General features: G+C 41.8%; 1 protein-coding gene across 1 annotated transcript in view; it reads left to right on the forward strand.

Moving 5' to 3' along the window:
* The first annotated feature begins 5,695 nt into the window (after positions 1 to 5,695).
* su(f) (cleavage stimulation factor subunit su(f)) overlaps positions 5,696 to 21,970 on the forward strand; it is a 353,693-nt gene continuing 337,418 nt past the window's right edge. Inside the window, exon 1 of the mRNA XM_070100805.1 lies at positions 5,696 to 5,841. Within this exon, the coding sequence (XP_069956906.1) occupies positions 5,713 to 5,841 (129 nt within the window). The 5' untranslated portion in view covers positions 5,696 to 5,712. The remainder of the gene's footprint in view (positions 5,842 to 21,970) is intronic.

Genomic DNA, 21,970 nt, shown 5'->3' on the forward strand with positions numbered 1-21,970 from the left:
GAGAATACCTGACAGGGAGGCAACAACGAGTCATGGTACGTAATGATGTATCACAGTGGGCACCTGTGACGAGCGGGGTCCCACAGGGGTCGGTCCTAGGACCAGTGCTATTTTTGGTATATGTGAACGACATGACGGAAGGGTTAGACTCAGAAGTGTCCCTGTTTGCAGATGATGTGAAGTTAATGAGGAGAATTAAATCTGATGAGGACCAGGCAGGACTTCAAAGAGACCTGGACAGACTGGACACCTGGTCCAGCAAATGGCTTCTCGAATTTAATCCTGCCAAATGCAAAGTCATGAAGATAGGGGAAGGGCACAGAAGACCACAGACAGAGTATAGGCTAGGTGGCCAAAGACTGCAAACCTCACTCAAGGAGAAAGATCTTGGGGTGAGTATAACACCGAGCATGTCTCCGGAAGCACACATCAATCAGATAACTGCTGCAGCATATGGGCGCCTGGCAAACCTGAGAACAGCATTCCGACACCTTAGTAAGGAATCATTCAAGGCACTGTACACCGTGTATGTCAGGCCCATACTGGAGTATGCAGCACCTGTTTGGAACCCGCACTTGATAAAGCACGTCAAGAAACTAGAGAAAGTACAAAGGTTTGCGACAAGGTTAGTTCCAGAGCTAAGGGGAATGTCCTATGAAGAAAGATTAAGGGAAATCGGCCTGACGACACTGGAGGACAGGAGGGTCAGGGGAGACATGATAACGACATATAAAATACTGCGTGGAATAGACAAGGTGGACAAAGACAGGATGTTCCAGGGAGGGGACACAGAAACAAGAGGCCACAATTGGAAGTTGAAGACACAAATGAGTCAGAGAGATAGTAGGAAGTATTTCTTCAGTCATAGAGTTGTAAGGCAGTGGAATAGCCTAGAAAATGACGTAGTGGAGGCAGGAACCATACACAGTTTTAAGACGAGGTTTGATAAAGCTCATGGAGCGGGGAGAGAGAGGGCTTAGTAGCAACCGGTGAAGAGGCGGGGCCAGGAGCTAGGACTCGACCCCTGCAACCACAAATAGGTGAGTACAAATAGGTGAGTACACACACACACACACACACACACACACACACACACACACACACATGCACATATGTGGTAATGCTTTATTTACAGCTAGCAAAGTCAGGGTATTTCTCCAGAATGGTCTGTAATATACCACTGTGGATAAAATACTTAGCCATTTCTTGAACACTTCTGAGTGAGTTGTTTCTAAATTCATTAATTTTATCGCACTCCAGTACATAATGACGCAGGGTGTGACAATAATCCATCTGGCAAAGTTTACATTTCGTTTGGTCTACATCTGGTGGTGGTGATTTAACCTGCCAAAGATACTTGTAACCCAGCCGGAGCCGGGCGGTAGTGACATCCAAGAGTCTGCTTATTTTGTTGGATGCACCATAGACATGTGGCTCCTCCTGCATGATAGAATGATGATAGATGAACTCACTGGTGTCAATCTCCCTGAGCCTTAAGTCCATAAAATTCAGCTGAAGTTCTTTTCGTATTATTGTTCTCAAACTACTACCTGACAAGCCAAGATTGTAATCTACTCCCTCTTTGAAAGCATACAGCTTAGCCAATTTATCAGTTCTATCATGCATCTGAAGACCAATGTGAGATGGAATCCACAGCATGTGCACTCTGACTCCACTGTCCACAATCCTACCATACCTGTGTCTGGCTTCTGACACAAGCATGCCACAATTTATGCTTAATGAGTTGAGAGCATTTATGGATGACAGAGAATCAGTTACAATTAAACTGTCAATCTTTGATACATAGATGCATTTCAGTGCAAGGAGTATGGCAATTAGTTCTGTCTGAAGGGTAGAGGCCCAATTATTGATGCGTGCTCCAATTTCTTTAAGAGAGCCATCACTCTGTACGACAACAGCAGCACTACCAGCTGCACCAATGGATTGGTGAACAGAACCATCAACGTAAATAATTTGCGAGAGTGTGTGCTGTGTGACTAAGTTATCAATACAGCTTAAGGCCTCATGTTTGGCTTCAAGGCGAAGTTTTGGTTGTGATTTAAGAAGTAGTTTGGGGGGAAATGGAGGAATGGTAGTTTGGAATGGGGTAATATTCCATGGAGCGGAGAAGTGCCGCTGTTGCCTTACTTGACATAGATCATGTATCTGATTCATGCGGAGGTCGGTTCCAGTCTTTTCGATCCATCTGGAGGAGTGTTCACCAGTGCTGAGGAAAGTTTGGAGGGCTTCTGTGCAGGGGTTTGAATGAGCTTGCCTGAGCATATTAACCCCAATTAGGATATTTCTTTCAGTAACACGATCTCTGATGCTTGGAATATCAAGTTCTTTTTGCATATTTAAAATTTTGGCAGCACGAGGGCATCCTAGGATGATCCTCATTGCTTCGTTCTGCAGTTTTTCCAGCCCTCCAAGCTTCCAGTCAGACACAAGATCAAGTAGTGGCGCAGCATAATCAACCAATGATCTAATATAAGCAAGATACATCATTTTCACAATTTTAACATTAGCACCATACCTGGGGTGAAGCCCTGCCACAACTCTAAGTGCTCTTAGTCGTTCTTTGTATTGGCGACAAAGTCTTGTTACAACAGGTCCAAGTAGTGGAACCTCAAAGCCTAGATACCTGTATCTGCTTACATATTCTAGAAGAGACCCATCATGCAATTGGATCTGACGAACTGTGCCTCTCTGTCGAAGAGGACGCCTATTGAGTATCTTTGTTTTATCAGTAGAGATTATCAACCCCAGGTCCTGACACGAGGCTAGTACATAATTAAGAATGTTTTGGGTGTTGGAGAATCCGGTGGTGTGAATCATTATATCATCAGCAAAACTAATCACATAATTATGGGGCTGACTAGGCATAGCATTAAGTAATGCATTAATTAGAATATTGAACAGTGTGGGACTGAGCACACCTCCTTGTGGGGTTCCTAATTCAAAGTCTTTAGTTACACTTCTATGTCCCTGGAACAACACAGACGATTTTCTGTTGGACAGGTAGCCTTTAATCCAGCGGAGAAGCCATCCTCCAACATCCATTCTGGCAAGTTCACTAATTATTACATGTCGGTTGGCTACATCGAAAGCGGATTTAAGGTCAAGGAAGGTAGTGTAGGAGCTGTCAGTGTGCAGGGTGAGAAAGGTGGCTATGCAATGATGCACGCTCCTTCCATGCATGAAACCAAGCTCCGTGTCTTCCTTTGCGGATGACACCCGGATTATCATGGTAGTGACCTCCATCGAAGACACCGCAAGACTCCAAGCGGACATCAACCAAATCTTCGAATAGGCCACTCAAAACAATATGAAGTTCAACGAGGAGAAATTTCAACTACTCAGATATGGGAAACTTGAATTAAAAATGTGTCAGGGTATACAACAAATTCTAACCATACAACAGAGCAGAAAAGTAATGTGAAGGACCTAGGAGTGATAATATCAGAGGATCTCGCCTTCAGAGACCACAACAATGTATCTACCTCATCTGCTAGGAAAATGATAGGACGGATGATGATATCCTTCAAAACTAGGGACGCCAAGCTCATGTTGATTCTCTTCAAATCGTTTGTGCTCTCTAGGCTGGGATACTGCTGTGCGCTAACAGCCCCCTTCAAGGCTTGCGACATTGCAAACCTGGAGAGTGTACAAAGAACTTTCACAGCACACATAAGTACGATAAGGCACCTAAACTACTGGGAACGGTTGAAGGAACTTGATCTATATTCCCTCGAATGCAGGCAAGAGAGATACCTGATAATATACATTTGGAAGGTCCTGGAGGGATTGGTACCAAACCTGCACACGAAAATCACTCCCTATGAAAGCAAAAGACTCGGCAAGAGATGCAGAGGCGCCACGGGTACACTGAGAGGCAACACAGTAAGTTTCTGGGGACCAAGATTTTTCAATTTCCTCCCAGCATACGTAAGGGGGATTACCAATAGAACCCTGGCTGTCTTCAAGAAGGCACTGGACAGGCACCGAAAGTCAGTACCTGACCAACCGGGCTGTGGTTCGTACGTCAGCTTGAGTGCGGCCAGCAGTAACAGCCTGGTTGATCAGACCCTGATCCACCATGAGGCCTGGTTTCAGACCGGGCCGCGGGGGCGTTGACCCCTGAAACCCTCTCCAGGTAAACTCCAGGTGGGTGGGTGGGGTGGTCGATTGTTGTTGGTGGGTGGGTGGGGTGGTGGGTTGTTGGTGGTTGGTGGGTAGGGTAGGTGGGGTATGGTTGGGTGGCTGGGGTGGAGGGTTGTTAGTGGTTTGGTGTTGGTGGTGGGTGGGCGTTGGTGGTGGGTGGGTGTTGGGGTGGCGTTTGGGGTGGATGGTGGGTGTTGGGGTGGATGGTGGGTGGGTGGTGTTGGTGGAATGTTGCCAGTGTAGTGGAGGATAGGGGTAAAGGGTTGCCTGTTTGGTGGTGGGTTGGGTGGAAGGTTGCTTGTGAGGTGGAGGGTGGAAGGTTGCTTGTGAGGTGGAGGATGGAAGGTTACTTGTGAGGTGGAGGGTGGAAGGTTGCTTGTGAGGTGGAGGGTGGAAGGTTGCTTGTGAGGTGGAGGGTGGAAGGTTGCTTGTGAGGTGGAGGATGGAAGGTTACTTGTGAGGTAGAGGGTGGAAGGTTGCTGGTGAGGTGGAGGGTGGAAGGTTGCTTGTGAGGTGGAGGATGAAAGGTTACTTGTGAGGTGGAGGGTGGAAGGTTGCTTGTGAGGTGGAGGGTGGAAGGTTGCTTGTGAGGTGGAGGGTGGAAGGTTGCTTGTGAGGCAGAGGATGGAAGGTTGCTTGTGAGGCGGAGGATGGAAGGTTGCTTGTGAGGTGGAGGGTGGAAGTTTGCTTGTGAGGTGGAGGGTGGAAGGTTGCTTGTGAGGTGGAGGATGGAAGGTTACTTGTGAGGTGGAGGATGGAAGGTTACTTGTGAGGTGGAGGGTGGAAGGTTGCTTGTGAGGTGGAGGGTGGAAGGTTGCTTGTGAGGTGGAGGATGGAAGGTTGCTTGTGAGGTGGAGGGTGGAAGGTTGCTTATGAGGTGGAGGGTGGAAGGTTGCTTGTGAGGTGGAGGATGGAAGGTTGCTTGTGAGGTGGAGGGTGGAAGGTTGCTTGTGAGGTGGAGGGTGGAAGGTTGCTTGTGAGGTGGAGGATGGAAGGTTGCTTGTGAGGTGGAGGATGGAAGGTTGCTTGTGAGGTGGAGGGTGGGAGGTTACTTGTGAGGTGGAGGGTGGGAGGTTACTTGTGAGGTGGAGGGTGGAAGGTTACTTGTGAGGTGGAGGGTGGAAGGTTGCTTGTGAGGTGGAGGATGGAAGGTTGCTTGTGAGGTGGAGGATGGAAGGTTGCTTGTGAGGTGGAGGGTGGAAGGTTGCTTATGAGGTGGAGGGTGGAAGGTTGCTTGTTAGGTGGAGGGTGGGAGGTTACTTGTGAGGTGGAGGGTGGAAGGTTACTTGTGAGGTGGAGGATGGAAGGTTGCTTGTGAGGTGGAGGGTGGGAGGTTACTTGTGAGGTGGAGGGTGGAAGGTTACTTGTGAGGTGGAGGGTGGAAGGTTACTTGTGAGGTGGAGGGTGGAAGGTTACTTGTGAGGTGGAGGGTGGAAGGTTACTTGTGAGGTGGAGGGTTACCGGTGTGGGGGACTGGTAGGTTGGGTGGAGGGTGAGTTTGTTGGGTTGAGGGTAGGTGGTGGGTGTGATGGTGTGTGGATTGGGGGGATGGGTTACCCGTGGTGGGGTGGTGCAGGTGGGTGTGTGGTGGGTCTGGGAGACACAGTGCGTCAGGGAGGTACACAGGCAGCCAGGCCACACTACTCAACACATCTCGACCAAATGGAGGAAGCACCGGTACGATGCTAGTTTTTCTGTTCTCTCTGACCCTCCATATTCTCCCAGAAAGCATCTTCATTATGGATGGATGATTTCCTAGTCGTTGTTGTAATTCATAACGTATTAAATAACGTTGTTTATGGGAACCATATGTAGTGGGACCTAGATGGCGGCGCTGTTATAATTCTTTAGTTTCCCAGCCTCTCGTGTTTACTGCATGTATTCCTTCTTTAATATCACCAATTAATATAGCCATGAAATGGTTTGAGTGTGTCCTCATCTTTATACCGTCTTTGTTGTAGTGTAAATTTATTTGTGGGTAATGTCACTCTGGATGTGGAAGTGAGAATATAGAGGAAGTAACACTACATTATCTCACTATCATTACTCGTGTTTTAATGTCAAAACTTTAGCAAGCTCTGACGTATTTTTAGACATTGACATGTTTTATTCAAAATAATGTACAATGAATGTGTAAACGTGTAAATTACGGAAGATAACCCAGTGGCCTGGTGGCTAAAGCTCTCGTTTTACACGGCGAGGGTCCGGGTTCGATTCCCAGCGAGGGTAGAAACATTGGGCGTGTTTACTTACACCGGTTGTCTGTTCCTGTCAGTAAGATGGGTACCTGGGTGTTAGTCGATTGGTGTGGGTTGCATCCTGGGACAAAACCTAATTTTCCGGAAATGCGCTGCATACCAGATACCAATAGGTTTTCTATATAGTAGTATGTCATTACTGTCAGCTAGGCCTGTATACCTTGTACATGTACTTGTAGGTATTATTATTATTATTATTAAAAAATGGTGACATTTCCAGTGGTGTCACAGTAAAAACTAGTAATAATTATTAAATTAAAACAAAATAAACTGGGTAAATCAAGTACACGAAAATTAATTACATAACCATTAAAAAGAAAAAGTCATGGTTGCCACCACACGGTGGCCCGTGGCCTGGTGGCAAAGCTCTTGTTTCACAAGCTGAGAGTCCAGGTTTGATTCCCGTCAAGAGTGGAAACATTGGGTGTGTTTCCTTACACTGGTTGTACGTGTTAACCCATCAGTAAAGTGGGTACTTGGGTGTTAGTCAACTGGTGTGGGTCGCATCCTGGGACAGAATTGACCAACTTGCTCAAAATGCTCTGCATAACAAGGTGCTTTCTATATAGTAGTATGTCAGTTAGGCCTGTATACCTTATACATGCACTTGTAGAAACAAAGATATGTATATTATACATGTAATAAGTATACAAGAAATCGCTTCCCTTCCTTTCTGTAGATAATTAATTAGGTAATTTTTAGCTCATAACCTGGTTTGTAATAAGACTTGCCTTGACATAAAAAGGCAACCTGTTCTAATCATTTACTGCAGTGTAATTAGCATTTGAGGCATGTCCCCATACTTTACGCACTTTAAAATTGTTCTCTTCTAATACCATACTGGCTTTGGTCCCTAAGTTGGATAAAATCTGTAACAATATATTCTGGACATGATTGTGAGCAATTTTGTAAACATAATTTAGTTTCAGCTGTCTTTCACTATCCACACCATTAAGCATTTCCAGTTTTAATTCATTCTGGTCTAGGTGGTCTCTTCGGCTCAGTTCCAGGACAAATCGTCATATTCTGGGTAATTTGTAGTTTTTTAAAGCAGAGTAACACAAACAGGAATAACCTGCATGACATTGTACAAGAGCTAGACATAACGTACGTGTTGCTGCTAAAGACCAAACCCAAGTACCCCATTGGAAATAAGTCAGTGACTTTTTTGGGTTATCCTAGGTAATATACATATATGCTGCTGTGTATGATCATTTATGTAACTGTATTTATTTGTACCAGTACCTGAATAAACTCTCACTCACTCACTTAGATTCTTGTCCAGAAATGAGCACAGTTGTGAGATGATGGAAATAAGTGGCATAAAATACCAACACAATGTAAATATAAACACATATGCAGTGTAATGTGATCCTTTATTGACAACGTTTCGCCCACACAGTGGGCTTTTTCAAGTCACAAACAGATCTACCTGGGGTGGAAGGTATGTGAGTATTTATAGTCAGGTTCAGAATGCTGGGCCAGGTGGAGAATGCTGCATCTGATGATCTACCGAGTGGGGTTATAGAGTCTAAAATCTTGGGTAGCTTGGAAAGGAGATTGGATAAGTATGTGAGTAGACCTTCTGCAGTGTTCCTCCATTCCATTTTAGACTCTATAACCCCACTCGGTAGATCATCAGATGCAGCATTCTCCACTTGGCCCAGCATTCTGAACCTGACTATAAATACTCGCATACCTTCCACCCCAGGTAGATCTGTTTGTGAATTGAAAAAGCCCACTGTGTGGGCGAAACGTGTCAATAAAGGATCACATTATACTGCATGTGTGTCTATATTTCCACAGTTGTGAGACATTAATACAGTGGCCCCCCGGTTTATGATATTATTTCATTCCAGAAGTATGTTCATGTGCCAGTACTGAACAAATTTGTTCCCATAAGGAATATTGTGAATTAGATTGCTGTATAGTCCTTGTGGCTTAGCGCTTCTTTTTGATTATAATAATAATGTGAATTAGATTAGTCCATTTCAGACCCCCAAACATACACGTACAAACGCACTTACATACCTGGAGTTTACCTGGAGAGAGTTCCGGGGGTCAACGCCCCCGCGGCCCGGTCTGTGACCAGGCCTCCTGGTGGATCAGAGCCTGATCAACCAGGCTGTTGCTGCTGGCTGCACGCAAACCAACGTACGAGCCACAGCCCGGCTGATCAGGAACTGACTTTAGGTGCTTGTCCAGTGCCAGCTTGAAGACTGCCAGGGGTCTGTTGGTAATCCCCCTTATGTGTGCTGGGAGGCAGTTGAACAGTCTTGGACCCCTGACACTTATTGTATGGTCTCTTAACGTGCTAGTGACACCCCTGCTTTTCATTGGGGGGATGGTGCATCGTCTGCCAAGTCTTTTGCTTTCGTAGTGAGTGATTTTCGTGTGCAAGTTCGGTACTAGTCCCTCTAGGATTTTCCAGGTGTATATAATCATGTATCTCTCCCTCCTGCGTTCCAGGGAATACAGGTTTAGGAACCTCAAGCGCTTCCAGTAATTGAGGTGTTTTATCTCCGTTATGCATGCCGTGAAAGTTCTCTGTACATTTTCTAGGTCGGCAATTTCACCTGCCTTGAAAGGTGCTGTTAGTGTGCAGCAATATTCCAGCCTAGATAGAACAAGTGACCTGAAGAGTGTCATCATGGGCTTGGCCTCCCTAGTTTTGAAGGTTCTCATTATCCATCCTGTCATTTTTCTAGCAGATGCGATTAATACAATGTTATGGTCCTTGAAGGTGAGATCCTCCGACATGATCACTCCCAGGTCTTTGACGTTGGTGTTTCGCTCTATTTTGTGGCCAGAATTTGTTTTGTACTCTGATGAAGATTTAATTTCCTCATGTTTAGGTAGTAGGTTGGTAGACAGCAACCACCCAGGGAAGTACTACCGTCCTGCCAGATGACTGTGAAACAAAAACCTGTAACTGTTTTGCATGATGGTAGGATTGCTGGTTTCTTTTTCTGTCTCATAAACACGCTAAGATAACAGGGATATCTTGCTACTCCTACTTACACTTTGGTGACACTTCACAGACACGCACATGCATATATATATATATATACATACATCTAGGTTTTTCTCCTTTTTCTAAATAGCTCTTGTTCTTTTTTTATTTCTTCTATTGTCCATGGGGAAGTGGAAAAGAATCTTTCCTCCGTAAGCCATGCGTGTCGTATGAGGCGACTAAAATGCCGGGAGCAATGGGCTAGTAACCCCTTCTCCTGTATACAATTACTAAAAAAGAGAAGAAGAAAAACTTTATAAAACTGGGTTGCTTAAATGTGCGTGGATGTAGTGCGGATGACAAGAAACAGATGATTGCTGATGTTATGAATGAAAAGAAGTTGGATGTCCTGGCCCTAAGCGAAACAAAGCTGAAGGGGGTAGGAGAGTTTCAGTTGGGGGAAATAAATGGGATTAAATCTGGAGTATCTGAGAGAGTTAGAGCAAAGGAAGGGGTAGCAGTAATGTTTAATGATCAGTTATGGAAGGAGAAAAGAGAATATGAATGTGTAAATTCAAGAATTATGTGGATTAAAGTAAAGGTTGGATGCGAGAAGTGGGTCATAATAAGCGTGTATGCACCTGGAGAAGAGAGGAATGCAGAGGAGAGAGAGAGATTTTGGGAGATGTTAAGTGAATGTATAGGAGCCTTTGAACCAAGTGAGAGAGTAATTGTGGTAGGGGACTTGAATGCTAAAGTAGGAGAAACTTTTAGAGAGGGTGTGGTAGGTAAGTTTGGGGTGCCAGGTGTAAATGATAATGGGAGCCCTTTGATTGAACTTTGTATAGAAAGGGGTTTAGTTATAGGTAATACATATTTTAAGAAAAAGAGGATAAATAAGTATACACGATATGATGTAGGGCGAAATGACAGTAGTTTGTTGGATTATGTATTGGTAGATAAAAGACTGTTGAGTAGACTTCAGGATGTACATGTTTATAGAGGGGCCACAGATATATCAGATCACTTTCTAGTTGTAGCTACACTGAGAGTAAAAGGTAGATGGGATACAAGGAGAATAGAAGCATCAGGGAAGAGAGAGGTGAAGGTTTATAAACTAAAAGAGGAGGCAGTTAGGGTAAGATATAAACAGCTATTGGAGGATAGATGGGCTAATGAGAGCATAGGCAATGGGGTCGAAGAGGTATGGGGTAGGTTTAAAAATGTAGTGTTAGAGTGTTCAGCAGAAGTTTGTGGTTACAGGAAAGTGGGTGCAGGAGGGAAGAGGAGCGATTGGTGGAATGATGATGTGAAGAGAGTAGTAATGGAGAAAAAGTTAGCATATGAGAAGTTTTTACAAAGTAGAAGTGATGCAAGGAGGGAAGAGTATATGGAGAAAAAGAGAGAAGTTAAGAGAGTGGTGAAGCAATGTAAAAAGAGAGCAAATGAGAGAGTGGGTGAGATGTTATCAACAAATTTTGTTGAAAATAAGAAAAAGTTTTGGAGTGAGATTAACAAGTTAAGAAAGCCTAGAGAACAAATGGATTTGTCAGTTAAAAATAGGAGAGGAGAGTTATTAAATGGAGAGTTAGAGGTATTGGGAAGATGGAAGGAATATTTTGAGGAATTGTTAAATGTTGATGAAGATAGGGAAGCTGTGATTTCGTGTATAGGGCAAGGAGGAATAACATCTTGTAGGAGTGAGGAAGAGCCAGTTGTGAGTGTGGGGGAAGTTCGTGAGGCAGTAGGTAAAATGAAAGGGGGTAAGGCAGCCGGGATTGATGGGATAAAGATAGAAATGTTAAAAGCAGGTGGGGATATAGTTTTGGAGTGGTTGGTGCAATTATTTAATAAATGTATGGAAGAGGGTAAGGTACCTAAGGATTGGCAGAGAGCATGCATAGTTCCTTTGTATAAAGGCAAAGGGGATAAAAGAGAGTGCAAAAATTATAGGGGGATAAGTCTGTTGAGTGTACCTGGTAAAGTGTATGGTAGAGTTATAATTGAAAGAATTAAGAGTAAGACGGAGAATAGGATAGCAGATGAACAAGGAGGCTTTAGGAAAGGTAGGGGGTGTGTGGACCAGGTGTTTACAGTGAAACATATAAGTGAACAGTATTTAGATAAGGCTAAAGAGGTCTTTGTGGCATTTATGGATTTGGAAAAGGCGTATGACAGGGTGGATAGGGGGGCAATGTGGCAGATGTTGCAAGTGTATGGTGTAGGAGGTAGGTTACTGAAAGCAGTGAAGAGTTTTTACGAGGATAGTGAGGCTCAAGTTAGAGTATGTAGGAAAGAGGGAAATTTTTTCCCAGTAAAAGTAGGCCTTAGACAAGGATGTGTGATGTCACCGTGGTTGTTTAATATATTTATAGATGGGGTTGTAAGAGAAGTAAATGCGAGGGTCTTGGCAAGAGGCGTGGAGTTAAAAGATAAAGAATCACACACAAAGTGGGAGTTGTCACAGCTGCTCTTTGCTGATGACACTGTGCTCTTGGGAGATTCTGAAGAGAAGTTGCAGAGATTGGTGGATGAATTTGGTAGGGTGTGCAAAAGAAGAAAATTAAAGGTGAATACAGGAAAGAGTAAGGTTATGAGGATAACAAAAAGATTAGGTGATGAAAGATTGAATATCAGATTGGAGGGAGAGAGTATGGAGGAGGTGAACGTATTCAGATATTTGGGAGTGGACGTGTCAGCGGATGGGTCTATGAAAGATGAGGTGAATCATAGAATTGATGAGGGAAAAAGAGTGAGTGGTGCACTTAGGAGTCTGTGGAGACAAAGAACTTTGTCCTTGGAGGCAAAGAGGGGAATGTATGAGAGTATAGTTTTACCAACGCTCTTATATGGGTGTGAAGCGTGGGTGATGAATGTTGCAGCGAGGAGAAGGCTGGAGGCAGTGGAGATGTCATGTCTGAGGGCAATGTGTGGTGTGAATATAATGCAGAGAATTCGTAGTTTGGAAGTTAGGAGGAGGTGCGGGATTACCAAAACTGTTGTCCAGAGGGCTGAGGAAGGGTTGTTGAGGTGGTTCGGACATGTAGAGAGAATGGAGCGAAACAGAATGACTTCAAGAGTGTATCAGTCTGTAGTGGAAGGAAGGCGGGGTAGGGGTCGGCCTAGGAAAGGTTGGAGGGAGGGGGTAAAGGAGGTTTTGTGTGCGAGGGGCCTGGACTTCCAGCAGGCATGCGTGAGCGTGTTTGATAGGAGTGAATGGAGACAAATGGTTTTTAATACTTGACGTGCTGTTGGAGTGTGAGCAAAGTAACATTTATGAAGGGATTCAGGGAAACCGGCAGGCCGGACTTGAGTCCTGGAGATGGGAAGTACAGTGCCTGCACTCTGAAGGAGGGGTGTTAATGTTGCAGTTTAAAAACTGTAGTGTAAAGCACCCTTCTGGCAAGACAGTGATGGAGTGAATGATGGTGAAAGTTTTTCTTTTTCGGGCCACCCTGCCTTGGTGGGAATCGGCCGGTGTGATAATAAAAAAAAAAAAAATGTTTACCATATCTGAGTAATTGAAATTTCTCATCGTTGAACTTCATATTGTTTTCTGCAGCCCACTGAAAGATTTGGTTGATGTCCGCCTGGAGCCTTGCAGTGTCTGCAATGGAAGACACTGTCATGCAGATTCGGGTGTCATCTGCAAAGGAAGACACGGTGCTGTGGCTGACTTCCTTGTCTATGTCGGATATGAGGATGAGGAACAAGATGGGAGCGAGTACTGTGCCTTGTGGAACAGAGCTTTTCACCGTAGCTGCCTCGGACTTTACTCTGTTGATGACTACTCTCTGTGTTCTGTTAGTGAGGAAATTATAGATCCATCGACATAAATACACTTGCATAATTGGTCGCATTGGGAGGTGATTGTAAAGCGGGGGTCCACTGTACTGTGAAACTTCAGTATCTGTTAACATCAACATCTGTATGAAAAACAATTCAGACAGGGCCTAATAACAAGAACAACTAACAAAATGATACACATCAATACTTACTAATCTAATATGGAAGTCCAAACAAATGTACGTATTACGTAAACAGATTTAATGAAATAAAAGGTGATATGTAAAAGACCTGGAAAACCCTCTCTGAAATTTTGGGCTGTAGAAAACTGTAGAAACAGAGCGATTAACTTAGCAAAACCAAATGAATCACACATATAGCCTATAGACACTGCCAACTAACTTAATGTCTTCTTTTCTACTATAGGATCAAAGCTAGCAAGCAAAATCCCAAATGCAAATATTCAGCCACAAGCCTACTTCACTAGTAATTACCCAAATACTCTATATCTAGCACCAAGAAATCCTACTGAGCTCTCACTAATAATTAAATCATTAAAAAACAATGCAGGAGACCTAAATAACTTGTCACCAGTTATGTATAAAAAAGCAGCTCATGTACTGTCCCCCATTATTACAGCACTATTTAACACTTTGACTGTTTTGGTCATATATATACGTCTTACAAGCCAGTGTTTTGGACATATATTTGTATTTATTTATTTATTTATTTATTAATTTGAACATGATACATTGAAGTACAAAAAAATACAGTGGTTAAGTGCAACATGCCAAAGGCCCTTGTATGCAGAGCATTATGGGTAGGCTTAAAATTAACTTAAGATTAACTAAGCAATGATATATTCAGTGGTAAACATTATTGTAAACAGATAACAATTAAGCACAAATGAGTATTTCAAAGACAGGTCATATGGTCATTTACTGTGTTGCTGTGCATTCAGTAGAATGGAGTATTCTGTTAGGTAATGTAATTAAAAATAATTCTAGCAGCTTCAAATCAAGCAGGAGAAAGCTGGTAGGCCCACATGTGAGAGAATGGGTCTGTGTGGTCAGTGTACACCACATAAAAAAAAGGTCCTGCAGCACGCAGTGCATAATGAGAAAAAAACTGAATTTTTTTTGGATTAAAACGCCAACTTTGAGGTGTAGTATTTTCGTATAGTATTTATCGTTGTATTCTCGTTTTCATGGTCTCATGTGATAAAATGGAAAACATATTGCAGAAGTAGAGATGATTTTGATTAGTTTCTTGATGAAAACGACCTTGAAATTGAGCTCAAAGTAGCAAAATGTTCGATTTTTACCAATGTTCAAGAGTAAGCAAATCACACCACACATCCAGTACACGTCAACTGGGGAGTCTAATATTCTTTCACTAGTGCACTGATATTATTTATACCATTTTTACAATAATGTAGTAGTCTGCATACCAGTAAATTTTGTATTTTTTGCATGAATAAGAAATCAAAATAGAAAGCAATAGTAATATAAGAGGGGCCTAGAGACATGACTAATGAACAGAGGATATGTTATTTTAGTGCCAAGAATGTCTACATTGTTTGTTCTGGACCCTATTTTGAAATTGGCATCTTTTTTAATTTGTGTGAAATTGGCCAAATTGCCAATTTCTGACCACTTTATTGGGTAGTTCAAATCGGTAAATGGGCGGTTTCTTACTCAATTGATAGAAAAAATGGAGTTCTAAAGAAATAGTTTGGTCAACTGGAACAACGGAATTGGCCAAAAACAGGGCTCAAAATCAGTGAAATCGCAGATCCGTATATGTAGCTGAGACTGCTAACTTTGCGGGAGCGTAATTCCATGATTTTTCGACCATATTTCGTACTTTCGGTGTCATTACCGTCGGGAAAAGATTCTCTATCATTTCATAAGAAATTTTTTTTTTTTTTTTTTTTTTTTTTTTTTTTTTTTTTTTTTTTTTTTTTTTCAAAAATTTTGCGACATAGAGTGACAGTTTCAGAAAGGGGCTTGCAACAGTCAAAGGGTTAACCCTTTGAGGGTCCATCCTGTAGTTCTATGGCTTTGAAGCCTGGGTCCAATTCATAGTTCTATGCCATGAGCTCAGCTCAGTTCAGATAAGCTGTGAGCAGTAAATTTGGGCCTAGATACAGTAGACCCTCCACCAACGATATTAATCAGTTGCAGAGAGCTTATCTTTAGGCGAATTTATCGTTAGTCGAATTAATTTTCCCCATAAGAAATAATGGAAATGTAATTAATCCATTCCAGACAGCCAAAAGTATTAAAATTTTTTTTTTTTTCATGAAATGTACATTTCCCTACAAAGAAAACAGTGAGACATGCACAATAACTACATAAATAAATGTTAAAATGACACTTACCTTTATTGAAGAGTATATATTGATGAGTGATGAGACACTGTTTTTCTTGAAAACACTGGGATTTTCAGAGTGATACACAAGTAAAGGCTTCACTTTGCAATCCCCACTAGCATTACAACAAAACATGAGAGTTAGCCTGTCTTTCATAGGCTTGTGTCCTGGGAGTGCCTTTTCCTCCTGAGTAATGTGTAATATAGGCCCTGTTTGGCATTTTCTTCCAGAACAGGCCTGTTTCGTCACAATTGAACACTTGTTGGGGTTGGAATTTTTCAGCTTCACCCTGCCTCATCACACTGTATGCCAGTACGATTCTTAAATCTCTCAAACCAACCTTTGCTGGCCTTAAATTCACTAATATGAGCACTAGTTTCAGGCATTTTTTCCTGTTCACCTGGGTGTTAGTCGACTTGTGTAGGTCGCATCCTGGGGGACAAGATTAAGGACTCCAATGGAAATAAGTTAGACAGTCCTCGATGACACACTGACTTTCTTGGGTTATCCTGGGTGGCTAACCCTCTGGGAGTTAATTGTTTCTCGGTAATTGTTTCTCGTTGAGCCACACCAAAAACACACACTCCACATCTTCGAGTAGTACAGCTGATGGTGGTGGAGCAACAGCTGATGGTGGTGCAGCAGCAGCAGCTGACCGTGGTACGATAGTACATGTATTTCGATAGTATTTCTCACCCTTTTTACCACAGGGTTGGCACCAGAAGCTTTCTTTGGGCCCATGGTGGCTTATTTAGCAGTTACAAGCACTAAAAACAACGGAATAATACAAAATTTATCAAATATATATGTGGAACCATCCACCCTGGCTTGTAAACAATGAGAGCAGGGCAGCTGAGGCACTCAGGCTGGACGGACAGGTTTGGGACGAATCATGTTGGTTGAGTTTTTCATCGTTGGTTGGGCCAGAATTTTTATGCTCCAACGCCTTGTTGGACGAATTTATCGTTAGACAATGCCTTCGTTGGCCGAGGGTCCACTGTATGAGAGAATGCATCTATGTTGTAAGTGTGCACCATATAAAACAAATTCTGCAGCACGCAGTGCATGAGAAAAAAAAACTGCGACAATGTTTTTGGATTAAAACGTGGTGTATTTTTGTATGCTTTTTACAGTTGTGTTCGCAGTTTCTTGGTCTCATTTGATAGAATTGAAGATATACATGTATTACAGAAATAGATGATTTTGATTGGTTTTAGTACTGAAAATGGCTTGAAACTGAGCTCAAAGTAGCGGAAATGTTTGATTTTTGTTGATGTTCAAGGGTAAACAAATCGCATCACATATCCAATACACATCAGCTGATGGGTCTAATGTGTGTTCACAAATGCACTGATATTATTTATACAGTTATTACAATATTGCATAACAGCAAATCTTCTATTTTATGGTGTGAATAAAAATTTATGTGAATAAAAAATCAAAGTGGAATTCATTTGTAAAGCCTGAAAACATAACTAATAAACAGAGGAAATGTTATTTTAGTGCCAGGAATGTCTGCATTCTTTATTCTGTACCTTATTTTGAAATTGAACTTTGTGTGAAATTGCTCAAGTTACCAATTTCTGATCACTTTATTGGGTAGTTGAAATAGTTGACTGGGCAATTTCTTGTGCTCAATTGATAAAACGGAAGTAATGCTTGCGAAATATTCTAAGAATTTGGTCGGCTGGAATGTAATTGGCCTAAAATGGGAGTCAAAGTGGGCAAAATCGCCGATGTGCAAATATCGCTGATGCAGCAAAATTTGAGAGAGCGTAATTTTGTCAATTTTTATCAAATTTTGCACTTTTTGTTTTACTACCTTCAGAAAAAGATTCTCTACAATTTCATAAGAAAAAATAACAAAAATTTCTTTGAAAATTCTTGGACCCTGTGGACAAGTTTCAGATTGGGGGTCTGGACCCTCAGAGGGTTAACAGATCTGTTGAATCTTCAACATTCCCATACTCAAGACATCAAGGGTCACCCTGATCCTTAAAGGAGGTGATTTTACAGAACTAAATAACTACAGACTGATATCTAACTTGCATTTACTCTCTAAAATCTTCGAAAAAATAATACATTAATAAATCTACTACTACCTCCTATCCCATAACATAATGAACCCCTGCCAGTTTGGGTTTAGGCCGAAAAAAAAACACGAATGATGCAATTATTCAGATGCTCAAATTACAGCATTTGAAAAAATGAATATCCACTGGGGCTCTTCATAGACCTATGAAAAGCATTTGATACAGTAGACCACAACATCTTGCACCTAAAACTTGGGCATTACGAGGTCAGAGGACATTCATATAGATGAAACCTACTTCATGCTTTTTGGGAACAGCATTAAATATCCAGCTAAACATATCAAAATGGTTCCCCCATTTTAAGACACACTGAGCGCAAATTTCTAGGTCGCCACTTTGACTGTAATGTCAGACCCACATCCAGCATATATCTAAGAAAGTTTCCAAAACAGTAGGCATCCTTTCCAAGATACTAAACCATGTACAGTAGGGCCCCACTTATATGGTGGGTTAGGTTCCAGGCTGTCGCCGGAAAGCAGACATCGCCGGAAGGCAGAACGCCATTTTTTTCCATTTATAAATGCATATAAATACCAGGCAACAAGTTTACACTAAATTATATTAAGTTAGTAATAGAGCTAGGCATTAAAAACACACAAAGTAAAATACATTCACAGTAAATTCATTACTTATCTTAAAGTATTTGTAATCTTAATGCAGGGAGAGAGGTGAGTAGTACTTATTTGTAGGAAGTCAGGTGCAGGTACCCAGGTGTAGGTAGCACTGGCTCCCCGTCTCATACTTAATATACGATATTCAAAACATCCCAGAGAGGTAAAATACACATACAGTACACTCATTATTTACCTTAAAATATGTGTAGTCTTCATATAGGAGGAGAGGTGAGTAGTATTTATTTGTAGGAAGTCAGTGTAGGTAGCCGGTAGGTGTAGCGCCTGGGCTACACCTTCCGGCTACCTACACTGTGGCCCAGAGCCATATTATTAACATCGACATGCCTTGTTCACTGAATTTAATCATTTCTAACAACTACCTTTAGATGCCATCATAAACGAAGGTAGAAGTAATGAATAATTCATACCGAAAATTGTAAACAAAAGCGGAGTGAGGGAGTGGCTGGGCCAAATGCAGATTCATACATGTTTTCTCTGATGGCTGAGCAGAGAAAACGTAATGTTGTCCCTCCACACAGCTACCACACAGCTCCACAAGTATTATTATCAGAGCACACATAAAATATGCAATAAATGCCAGACAACAAGTTTACACTAACTTATATTAAGTTAGCAATAGAAATAGGCATTAAAAACACAATAAAAGGTAAGATACACACAGAATACACTTATTACTTACCTTATTAATATTAATGTGTGAGAGGTGAGTGGCAGGGTGTTTATTGAATAAAATCAGAATGGCACACCATCATCCTCTAACTTGGCACTTAAAGCAAGAGGCTTATGACTTCTCTTTTTATCACAGCTAACCTTAGACACCATCGTCAATGAGAGCCAACTAGTTAAGGAAAGAGTAAACGAGAGAGAGAACGAGATAGAATTGAGACAATGTAAGAACACAAACTGAACAGGTAGTGGACGATCACTTGGTCAGGCGAAATAAATGCATATTAATTTGTCTACTTTTTTGGTGTACGTTAAGAAGCACCTTTCCATCATACATTGCCCAAGCTTCAATAAGATAACCCAACAAACAATTGAGAAAAAAATATTTAACAAAAATCATATATGGCAAGCCCAAGCCAGGTACTGGAAATAAGTCACTTTGACTTTTTTTGGGTTATCCTTGGTTCTCTATACATATGCTGCTATGTATGATAATCTGTATTTGTGTAAACCATACCCCCGGCCAGGATTGAACCCGCGGTCATAGAGTCTCAAAACTCCAGCCCGTCGCGTTAGCCACTAGACCAGCTAGCCACAATAAGATTCATCCAACTAGGTATATTTCTACACCATAGGAAAGTTAGCACAGGCACCTCTGTGACCACAAATGCAAGTTTTTACAGACGAATCTCCAGCTAGCGTGGCCGTGACGAACTCTAGCTCAAGTCCCTTCACTGCCGTCAACATGACTTAAGAAATCGTAATGACACGATTGCAAATAAACCATACCCCCGGCCGGGATTGAACCCGCGGTCATAGTCTCAAAACTCCAGCCCGTCGCGTTAGCCACTAGACCAGCTAGCCACAATAAGATTCATCCAACTAGGTATATTTCTACACCATAGGAAAATTAGCACAGGCACCTCTGTGACCACAAATGCAAGTTTTTACAGACGAATCTCCAGCTAGCGTGGCCGTGACGAACTCTAGCTCAAGTCCCTTCACTGCCGTCAACATGACTTAAGAAATCGTAATGACACGATTGCAAATAAACCATACCCCCGGCAGTGAAGGGACTTGAGCTAGAGTTCGTCACGGCCACGCTAGCTGGAGATTCGTCTGTAAAAACTTGCATTTGTGGTCACAGAGGTGCCTGTGCTAACTTTCCTATGGTGTAGAAATATACCTAGTTGGATGAATCTTATTGTGGCTAGCTGGTCTAGTGGCTAACGCGACGGGCTGGAGTTTTGAGACTCTATGACCGCGGGTTCAATCCCGGCCGGGGGTATGGTTTATTTGCAATCGTGTCATTACGATTTCTTAAGTCCTGTATTTGTGTATACTTGAATAAATTTACCTATTTCTATTCTCTCAACTAAGTACAAGAAACTGCCCATTCACCTATTTCAATTACCCAAATTTCAAAAGATGCCAATTTCAAAATAGGGTCCAGAATAAACAATGCAGACATTCCTGACACAAAAATAACATTTTCTTTGTTCATTAGTCGTGGCTCCAGCCCCCTCTTATATTTCTCTGCTTACCATTTGGAATTTTTATTCACACAAAAAATAGATTTACTGTTATGCAGACTACTGCATTATTGTAATAATTGTATAAATAACGTTAACCCATTCTTGACTGCGTATTGGAATTTGGACTGGCCAGTCAGACACGTATTGGACAGTGACGTCATTTGTTTACTCTTGAACATTGCCAAAGAATCGAACATTTCCTCTACTTTGAACTCGAGGTACTTTTTGTCGTGAAAGCAATCAAAATCATATCTATTTCTGTAATATATTCCGTTCTTTCAAATAAGACCAAAAAAGCGAGAATGCAACCATAAAAACCATATGAAAACAGTATACCGCTAAGAGGCAGCTAATAGCTGAGAAGTGAACTCGGTTATTTATGGTCTGATTTCTTTCAGTTTTGGTGTATGTTAAGCATCTTTCCATTGTACATTGCCGAAGTTTCGATAAGATAGCTGAACAAACAACCGAGAAAAAAAATATTTACTGAAAATCATACATGGCAAGCCCAAGCCAGGTATACTAGAAATAAGTCACTGACTATTTTGGGTTATCCTAGGTTCTCTATACATATGCTGCTATGTATGATAATCTATGTAGAGAAAATAGCTTTTTTGTTTCAGTTTTATGGTGTATTACAAGTGTATATCACAGCCCTGTGCTATACTCTGTTTTCTCTAATATAAGCCCCCAAGACAGGGATAGGAGGATGGTACTTGTATCTTGTATCCTCATTATACCTTTGTCGAACCTCTCGGTATTATGCCAAATGTTTTTCATTCTGGAGTATTTAACATGTTTTTATGTCATTTATATTGTTTATTATATTACATTAGATCAATTGTGATAGGCAGAGAAGCCGTAGTGTTGATATTAGCATAATAATAAAGCATATTCCCCTGCATCACAAGACTGAGCTCATGGCAACCGAAGGTGGCTTCAAAGCCACTTTGTTTATTATGGACAATGTACTGTGTAGGTGCTTTACAAAATGAGAAGCATTTCTTTTGTTCATTGGAACTATGGCTAGGGCTAAAAGTAAGCAGGTTATAACAATAAATGGAGGAAAAAATTGGAATGACTTGTGCAGCAAGTAGCTCCACCAAACAGTACCAGCAGGTTGGTGTGGCAACCCTGGAAATTTGAAATTATGCTAGCCAATATTAGTGCCGAATAACTGGAATTGGGTGTCTGATTGCGGACCTGTATCCCACAACATACTTAACCCGCCAGTTTGGATTTACACCGACAAAAAGTACAGTGGACCCCAGCATAACGATATTATTTCAATCCAGAAGTCTGTTTGGGTGCCGTTATAGACCAAATTTGTTCCCATAAGAAATATTGTGAATTAGATTAGTCCTTTTCAGACCCCTAAAAATACACCTACAAAAGCACTTACAAAAATAAACTTACATAATTGGTCGAGTTGGGAGCTGATCGTTATCCGGGGGTCCACTGTACTAATGATGCAAATACACATGCTTGAACTAATATATTCGGCTC

The sequence above is a fragment of the Cherax quadricarinatus genome, chromosome 74 (genome assembly GCF_038502225.1).
Source record: "Cherax quadricarinatus isolate ZL_2023a chromosome 74, ASM3850222v1, whole genome shotgun sequence".
NCBI classification, from domain to species: Eukaryota; Metazoa; Arthropoda; class Malacostraca; order Decapoda; family Parastacidae; genus Cherax; species Cherax quadricarinatus.